The 9,509-nt window shown below is 54.0% G+C and overlaps 1 protein-coding gene across 1 annotated transcript in view; it reads left to right on the forward strand.

Annotated features, from left to right (window-relative positions):
* The window catches only part of RGS6 (regulator of G protein signaling 6), a 581,826-nt gene extending 577,693 nt beyond the window's left edge, over positions 1 to 4,133 (forward strand). Inside the window, exon 19 of the mRNA XM_082617819.1 lies at positions 3,927 to 4,133. Coding sequence (XP_082473945.1) covers positions 3,927 to 4,093 — 167 coding nt within the window. The 3' untranslated portion in view covers positions 4,094 to 4,133. The remainder of the gene's footprint in view (positions 1 to 3,926) is intronic.
* Positions 4,134 to 9,509: the final 5,376 nt, after the last annotated feature.

Here is a 9,509-nt window from a genome sequence, read left to right on the forward strand (position 1 = left end):
CAGGGCTACTCTCTGAGCCACAGCCCTTCTCTCAGCCAAAGAGGTTAGCGTCTCTCAGGTAAGTGAGTGGCGAAAGCTCTTGGTAACCCGGATGGTGCATGCTTTGTCGATTAATATCTGGAAGTGCAATGCACAGAGCCACAGCATGTCAAGCAGCATGTCGATTTTTCCTGAAGCACCTCACAAAAGGGAGCTATTCCTTTTGTGCACTTCCTTTTAGAAACAAAGGATTCCGTAACCACCTTCTTCCAGGCTTCTAGCCATCAGGATGGCTGCAGAGCTGAAATGATTAGTCAGGGTGGAGGGTGGGAATTGAACGTGTGGGTGTTTGTGAACCCAGCACTGAGCCTGTGGTCCATGAAATTGAAGGATCACAAATTCTATTGGATTAAACTTGGCCAAATGTCTCAAAGGTGAAAAGTACTTTGTCTGAATGCAAAGCTTTGGTGTCTCTGGAATGTACCTTCTGCAGCTCAGTTCTTAATCACTGTATATTTTTTCACTTGGACAAAGGCTGCCTGCTAATAGCATTTTCAACCACCTTCAGCTGCTTCGCTCAGCTACGCCAAGGCCTCAGGCTGAGCCGGCTGCAGTTTCCTGGCACCATAATCTGTTCCCAACTGACCAGCATTGAGGAACAGCGCACATTCACACCCTGAAAAAATTCCTTTCCCTGTAACTAAGCAAGATGCCAGGCAAAGGCAGAAGTACCACTCCCCTTCCTAAGTGTCTCCTGCAGAACCGTCCAAACTGGAGGCGAGGATGGGGGTGAAGAGGAGGAAGGAAAGACCCCTAGAAGTGCAGGGTGGGAGCTCTCCTCTCCGTGCGCAGAGCAGTAGCTCCCAGCAAGCCCCTAGCAGCATACACCTTGGGGCAGCTCATCTCTGAACACCGGTAGCCTCTGCTGTCAGGTTTCACTTTGATCCCGGAAAATTATAAGAGCCTCAGCTCTTCAGAAGAGAGGCAGCTGCTGAGCCAGTGTGATTGCAGGATTTCTTCCCCAAAGCCCGAGGCCAGCATCTAGCCTTGCCTGCACCCTGCATGAGTAACCACCTTCCAGCCTCACCCACGAGGTCACTGCCTCGTGGGTGAACAGATTGCGGCCGGGCTGAGCTGCCCCCTGAGCCGACCTGAGCCATCATGACCTCCTTTAGCAGCAGAACTGGCATTTGGTAAATGTGTGAGAGCAGGAGCAGAAGAGGGAGACAGAAATGCCAAGGAGTACCACCTGGATGGCTTCGGGGTTGGGAACAGTCTCAGGGTGTGTTCTCCGGGCTGTCAGCGGCAGCCCCGCCCCCAACTGTGAAGCGCTGCAAGCAGCTGGGGGAGGGGAGGGGAAGGACTGATGGGCTGGCCACAGGTCTTTGCAGTCAGAGCTGTGAGGCTGCGCTCCAGGACTTAGGCAGGAAGAGATTAATTAACGCCTCCCAGCCCAGCCCGCTCTACAGAACTGGGAGATGTGGAGGGTAGGGATCCTCAGGGCCAAATTCACCTAAAACAGACAGACACACAATCATCCAGAAACAGAACCTCTAACCTCCCTCAGCCACAGCCCCTTCTCCAGCCACAATGACCTCACTAATGAGAATGAAGCTGTAAAGAGGGTTTGGATGCCTGGTAGACCTCACCCTCTTTGTCTCTGGGCTTTTAACATCCGCACTGGCAACGGACTGTTATTTAGAAGCTTTAGTGATTCCTTTTTTTCACACCCGCCAGCTAAATCAGAGCCCCAAATGCCATTGTTTGGCAAACCTGGAAATATATTTGGATACACCGTGTGTAATTTGTGGCCCTGGTAGAGGAGGGATGGAAGGAGGGGGTATGGAGCTGGTATTTGGTGTGTGGTTTCACAGCAATAAGCAGCACCCAAGAGGAAAGCAGCATCCTTTGGTGCCTTTCACGTGAGCAGGGATGGAAAAGGGTGAAAGGACCTGGGGGAGGTTTGGTTAGAGCCCGTGTACCAGGAGGCCCCTAGACTCATCAGCTCCACATTTCCCCATGCTTCCTGCCTTCAGGACTGCATGGAGAAGGCCCGTTCCCAGGTCCACCACCTGGATACAAATGCCTACAGCTCCGTGTAAGAAAGGGCAGTCAAGGAAAGTCCCGGCTCCATGTGCGCTTTAGAACCAGGGCTGGAGGGAGTCCTCGGCGGTCAGCCTCTGCCATCTGTGAGCTATTGTTGTACCTAACTCACTCCACACAGAGGAGTAGCCATCCTGCTTTTAGTGATTTGCAAAGACTGGCACTTGAAACCCTCTAGGATTTAAAAAAAAAAAAAAATCTGATTAAAAAATTCTTAGCCCAGTATAAATGTATCCGGCTGCAGGCTAAGTTTAGTGTATCTGAAGATTCAGATAAGGTTGCTGATGGGGAGATTTTGTGTGTGTGCGTGTGTGCGTGTGTGTGTGTCTGTTTTAAGGTAGGGAAGAAAAAAATGAAAAGTTTTGTCTCACTAGCAAACATGAGGCATGAAAGGGGAAAAACAGAACAAAGGGGAGGTAGCTGCACACTTCCCAACTGCCCCGAGAGCATTTGCATTTCTGGACAAGCTCCCATCCCTGCCATCGGAATTCTCAAAGTCAAGCTGGCACGTCCCTCCATGGAGAGCTAAGCCAGATGACATATTGTCCTGCATCCAGCAAACTCACAGCCCATGTTGTTCGTTTGTTGGAAATGCCCATTATCCATCAATTCATCAATCAGCAGGTTTATTGAGTACCCTACCAGCCTTCACAAACCTGATCAATTTTTTTTAATTACATCCAGCTTACATGCAGCCAAGCCCAGTAAACAAGATGAGCCCTCACACCCCACTTGGAAGTGAACATGAGGAATTGCTGGCCCTTGAAACCTCACGCTACCAAACGCTGCAGCCCATGCTGATGAGCGACCACGTGCTACCCTAGGCAGATGGCGCTGGTGTCGCTGACCCACTGTCAATATTAAGATGGGTTCTGAGTGTTTTCTCAGACACAGTGATCAATCTGCTTGGGTCCAGCCATACTCTCCTCTAGACGCCTGTCCAATGCTATGGATTTCTGAAGAGGGTGAGCAGGGGATGGGCACAGACTATGGCTATAGGGAAATAAGCAGAGGACTGAGCCTTCCCCATCCTCCTGCTGGTGCCCAGTCCCACATCAGAGGCTTCTCCCAGGCATGTGAACAACTGGCCTCTCTCAGGACCTCTATGCCCCATGTACCAGGCCTCACGATAGGGTTCATCCTTTTTGTTTTTGAAAGGACAAGAACGGCTTCATCGTTTGTAAGTGAAGGGTTTGTAAGACTTCCTGAAGTGGAATCATCAAAGTCAGCCTCTGGGTACCAGAGATGGGGACCAAGAACATAGGAGTGTATTGCCCTGTGTCCTGCAGCCCAGGCTCCGAGCCTCGGCAGCACCCCCAGACCTTCCCAGTCCCAGAACAGGTTGTCAGGAGGACCCAAGGAGAGCTCAATCCTGCATTTTAAACAGGATTCCTAGGTCTTCTGCCTTCTTCAGACTAGTTAATTCATTAGTTCCAGGTCACCCAGATTCTTAGCCATCATCTATTTGGATCAACCCACCCGCCGTGATCTTACTAGTCCCCAGGCCACCTTTCCTTCCTCACTTGGATAAAATCAAGTTCAGGGGCAGCCCACAGGCATTAAGAGACACTCTACCTAAAGGTTGAAATGCCTGGTTTGGGGTAAGTAAAATCCCCATGCCCCCAAAAATGTACCAGCAACACACCCTCACCCGCTAACCTGCCCCAAAGACCTGGTTGTTCAATTGTCTGTGGTTAAGGCTCCCAAACCAAGAGATGAAAGGGGTTGGTGAGCTAAGTCGTTTGGCCTCGTGGCTCGTGCCAACAATTAATCCACCTGTCTGGCTCTCTGTGTCTGTCCTCTGTGTGTGCGCCTGTGGTGCCCCTGTGTCGCTGTCTCTGCAGGGAAAGTCGCTGGCGGGCAAGCGCCTCACCGGCCTGATGCAGTCCTCCTGACGGTCCCCCCGGCAGGGCCCGGGCCCGAGGACCACGCGGGCAACCAGCCGCGCTCCACATCTGCAGACAGAGCTTCCCTGCGGGGAGATTTGGTCACTGTGAAAGAGAAAGAGTGAGGGCCGTGATGGGCAACGGTGGGGAGACGTGGTGGGTGAACCAGAGGGAGGCCAGAAAGAGAGTCCACGGAGCCTGGGGTCGGCCGGGTAGAGGCCCCTGTTTACAACCCTCTCTTCCTTGTATAGTCGTGTGCCGACACCCCACTCTCTAGGAGGTCCTGGCCCCTAACACGCTCAGGGCAGAGCAGCCAGTGGGACTCCCATTGTGACTGTCAGCTGAGGTTAGACTCTGACTGTCATCCGTCCTCCTGCCGTCTGGGGGATCACGGCTTCCAGCAAACTCAAGAGGACCACTGGCCCTGAGCACATCCAGTATTACACCCCACCGCCTCTCTGGTGCACCCATGGCACCCCCCTAGTTACACCACTGTGTCCCGAGCACCTCCCGCCTCCCACCTCCCCCATCTCTGTGGCCACTGCGTGCAAGAAGCCGGAGCCAGGCCGCCCTCACGCCACGCGCCCCAGTCACATCGTCAGCACTGAGCCATCTCCTGCACTGCAGCACCTCAAGTTCTTCCAACCCCCTCGGAAGCCACCTTTCAAGGAGGGGTCTACAGGCGTTGGCGGCTGCCACTCGTCTCAAGGGTCCAACACCAGAGGAAGCCCTGGAGTTGATGAAAGAGCTTGTGGCTTAACAGCCGTGAAGGTTCTGACCATCTTTTACATTTTTTATTTTGTAATTTATTCTGTTGTGGCCCCTTGCTCCTTGGTGTGTTCCCACGTGTCTTACTCAAAATAAACGTAGCGGTGAACTCAGGGGCCATTGGGATCCTCCCCTCTGGCAGCTCCAAGTGGGAGCTGGGAGGGTCCCAGATGGAGGGGCTGAGCCCCAGGCTGGCAGCCCCAGGTGTGGCTGGGCCCCTGCAGCCAGGTCTCAGTTGTGTCTGAAGCTGGGGCGGAATCTGTGCCCAGAGGCAAGGCCGGGGCCCAATGGTCCTCTGACGGCCCAGCAAAGGCTTTGCCCTCCACAATGCCAATCATCACAGGGCAACGCCAGCACAGACCTCAACCTGCAAATGACCATCCGCCCACCTGGCTGTGAGGGAGTGATACAGGGCACCGAGTCGGGTGCCTGGCACGTAGTAGGTGTTTTGCAAATGGTAGCTATTACTCTCATTGCTGTCGCTGTCATCGCTGTGACTCCCATGAGCCCTCTGACAGAACGGTGTAAGCAACGTGCTTTTGAATTCAGACACTCACCCCCGCCTCCACACCTGCTATGACCATCCTCCTCTGGTCTATTCTGGCCGGAGGTGAAAAATCTCCCTTGGGAGTGTATAAACAGCAAACACAGAAGCAAAACAGCAATCACTGGTATTTCTTTCCTTGTGTGGGCTATTTCACCAGCTGGTGAGGCTCATAAGCTTGTTTTGCAGATGCTGATTCCTGGGTGCTCCCCCAGGACCATCTTTCCAAGCCCACCTTTGTGCCCTTTCCCCGGGGCACCAGCTTCCATCCCTCCCAGTGGGGCCACCGAGGGCATGAGGAGTCGTGATTACAGTTGCACCGTGGGGGGTTCTTGACCCCTGCGCCTCAGTTTCCCCCATGGCAGTGTTTGCTCTCCCTTCTCGGTACAGTGGAAATTAGAGACATTATGTGGAGTCCTCAGAGTGCCTCCAAAGGGGGGGCTATAGACCCAGATTCTGGGCAGACACTCCCTCCCCCTCATGCCACGCAACCTGGGCTCAGAACCGGGCACCTGGCAGACAGCTGGCCACTGCTTGATGAGTAAATGAGTTTGGTGAAGCCCGCTCCCATATTGTGGGGTCTTCTGACCCCTCCTCTTCTCGTCCCATCCTTTTTTTGTCCCCTTGCTTTTCACCCAGACCTCCTGTTTCAGAACAAAATTGCGCATCATGTTCCTCTGCACCCAGCATTGCCCAAAGGAAGCTATTCTCTGCCAAGGTGCCCAGGCTATGCTGACACTGACACACAGGGTAGGTGGGCAAAGGCAGTTCTAGAACAGCAGGTGCCTCTGTGCCCTCAGTTATCGAGGGCAAGGGGCTGGCTGCCTCCTGTCCTTCCACGTGGCTGCAGCCAGGGCAGGGGTAGTCTCCCTGGCCAGGACTTCTATGCCCCCTGGCTGCAGCTCCTGAGGCTTGGCCCATCTTGGAGGTCCCCAGAAAGCCCGCCCAGAGCCAGATGGACTGCAGCCCTGAGATGGAGCAGGCTGAAGGCTTCCAGACACCTCTGGAGACATCCAGCAGGCTCGACAGACATAAGGGCACTTCAAATGGATTCAAACCCAGAGCAATAACCCCCCTCATCCCGCCTCCCAACCAAGGCATGTTTGGTCTTGTGACTGCCACCACGTACCCCCCAGCAGATCACACCCAGAAATGGTGGGTAGAACAGGATTGCTCCACCCAAGCAGGCTAGTCCAAGGTCAGTCTACCATGCAGACCTTAGAATGCAAGTACACTTGGAAAATCTGGTCTTGGCCAGTTCCCCATTGGCCTGGTCAACACAGCCAAAAATTCAGACCAGATTAGACTTTCGAAGGCAGTTCTGTAGCAAAATAAACTTTGCTTTTTTGCCCTGTCCTGCCTTAGCTCCCCTGACGGGGCATGGTCTCTGGGTCTGGGATTCTTCGCGATAAGGATGCACAGGGCAAATACCATGTTGGCAGCCCCACAGCCAAAGCATCAGGGCAGTCTCAGAAGTGACCACCCACCCATCAGGGCAGATACACAGGCACCAGGCATTGGGCAACTGACCGCCATAGACTTTGCCTACATGGGAAGAGTAAAGCTTGTAGGTTGGCACATGTGAGTGCCCAGCAGCAGCCAGAGGGCCTGACCAGAGCAGCAGGGGCTCTCTTGGCTGGAGAGAGGTCTCCTACCCTTCCAGGAAGGGATGCTCTGTTCTGCTGGGAAGGGGTTGCTGTGCCCCAGGAATGCAGCAGGGTCTAGCCCACCAGTGCAGTCAGCTGCATCGTGCTCCAGACCAACCCCTGCCAAGGGGTCAGGTACAGGCCAGCACCCAGGAGGGACCTCTCACCACTCTGAGTTGCTTCTTAGACCAGTGAACACATGGAGACATGCTCCAGGGGCTTTCCCTGTAGTAGGGTCCCTGTTGTGTTCAAACTACCTCACCAGCAGGGCGTGAAACAGCAGCCTGCCACCCATCCAGCTCCTTGGCTAGTTGTAGAAGTTGATGTTTTTCTAAAAATGCACCCCTCGCATTATGCTCCAAGTGCATGGGCTTCAAAAACCACCACTAGCAAGCCTTCCCAGAAGCTGGAAAGAATCGAGGGCTGTTGGTCTTTGGGCCTTGCAGAACATATTGAAGAGAGGTGTTCCAGCAAAGTCCAGGAGCTGGAAAGTCCTGGGGGGGAAGGTAACATGCCACCAGCCTCCAAAAGGGCTGTCTGAGCTGAGTATGTAGCAAGGACCGTGTGTGGCACAGTCAAAAAGTGGCCAAATGAATCCCTGAGAACTCACCTCAGGACCCTCTGAAGAGAGGTCTGTGTTCATGTAACCATGGCAATGGCAGACGCCAGCAGCCTACTCATTAGTACCACCCACTGATAAGGCATCCCCTGGGCACAACCCAGGGGCCATAAAGTAGCAAAGTAGCAAATGTAGCAATAAGGGGCCCAGGGCCGTAAAGGGACAGGGTCCTAATGGCCCGGCCTCAGCCCTCTCCCCTGTCCCAAATGAGGGCTCAGAGCCAGAGGCTGTCAGCTGTCCGAGGAGGGAGGCCCCGCGCCACGCCAAGGGCTCCTGGTCTGTATTCTATGCCCCCTCGACGCGTGATCACAGACACATCGGAATGGCCTTCTCATAGTGCATGTGGTTCTCATTAGTTTATTTTTCTGGAATTTGGGGATTGGACTCCAGAACCAAACATGCTGGTACCATCTAAAAATAAATGACTTGAACCCACTATAATCCAGCTCACTCTGTGTTGCTCGTTGGTTTGGGGGTTTGTTGGGTAGGATTTACCACTAGAAAAAAAATCTATCACCCATCCCCACTCCCCACTCCCTACCCTGCCCCATTACATATACAAACACAAACACACACACCATTACATACACACACACACACACACACACACACACAGCCTGTTTCCCCCTCGCTCCTAAGCAGGATGCTGAGCAGCTTGGGAAAGCTCTGGGGTGGGGAATACAACCTGGTTGGTTGGGACAACAGTGTCACCAGAAGGCTGACGCCCCTGACTCTACCAGGGTCTCCTTGGCTGGGTGGTGTCTGTGCCCCATTTTCTGTGCCCACCACAAACCACAGTGGCCTGGTGAGTGTCAGCAGTGGCCAGACACCACTCTGACACTCTTAAATAAAGTCCCAAGATGGAAGTCTGCTACACACAGACGGGGATCTTTATGGGGAGTCTTGGTTTCCTGAGCGACGGACAATCTCATGTTCCAATCACACCAAAGCAGCGGGACTCTGAGAGCCTGGAAGTCAGGCTGACAAGAGGAGAAAGAGAACAAGGTAAAAAGGAACCACGGTACCGCGATCCTATTAACGCTGAGGCCGACCCCTAGCAGTTTGCTTCAGTGGCAGAAATTCTGCTCCTGGAAGCAAGAGTGAGCTCAGAAGTGTGGGAATGGGTCTTCAGCCACATTTGCATGGGAACCAACTTGCCTCCGAACCCCTGGGCCACCTCCCAGAGTGAGACCTCCTGCCTCACAAGGTCAAGACCAAGATCACACCTGCAGTAGCCGCTCAAGTGTCCGGTCTGTAGCATATCCCACTGTCAGGTCATGGCCCCACCACAAAAGAGCTGTACTTCCTTGTCCTCCTTGATCATGGCCACCTCCTCCAGGGAGTCTGGAACTCCTTCTCAGGTGAGCCATCTGGCTTATTCCCAGATCTTTGTTCAGCAAGCTGTCACTATGCACAAGGTCCCACTGACCACCAAGGACAGAGATCTGCTTCAGGTCCAAGGTGGAGGTGGAGATTTGGGGCCACCCATTAAAACAGTAAGAGCTCTGCCCCCCAAGATTGTCTGACAACCCCCGAGTGCTTCCTCTCTCCCCACTTCCTTTTGGGGACTTCTGGCCGAAAGGGCATGAGGCTGTCCCTTACCTTGGTGGCAGCCCCCAATTGCTCAGGGCCCCAGATAGATGTCTCCGATCCTCGGACTTTTCGTAGGATGTGACAGCTTCCAAACTCTGTGGCTTGGAGAAACATCCTGGAGGCCCTCTGAAGGGCTTGTCCCCTCCTGGGCCACAGAGTGTGCCTTCCCCCAACCTGCCTTCCCAAGGGTGCTTCTGCTCGTGAACTCCTGGCTCCCCTTACTGGGACTTCTGATGCCTGGGCCTGGGCCCCCTCCCTGCCCCCAGCCCTTCAGCACCCACAGTGGCGGTTACAGGATCTGTCCCTGACCCTGCACATCGAGGGGCAGGCCTCCCTGGCCAACGAGAGGCTACAGGCTCTGGCTTGTTTTA

Source organism: Mesoplodon mirus (assembly GCF_964341445.2).
Source record: "Mesoplodon mirus genome assembly, chromosome: 4".
In the NCBI taxonomy this organism is placed as follows: Eukaryota; Metazoa; Chordata; class Mammalia; order Artiodactyla; family Ziphiidae; genus Mesoplodon; species Mesoplodon mirus.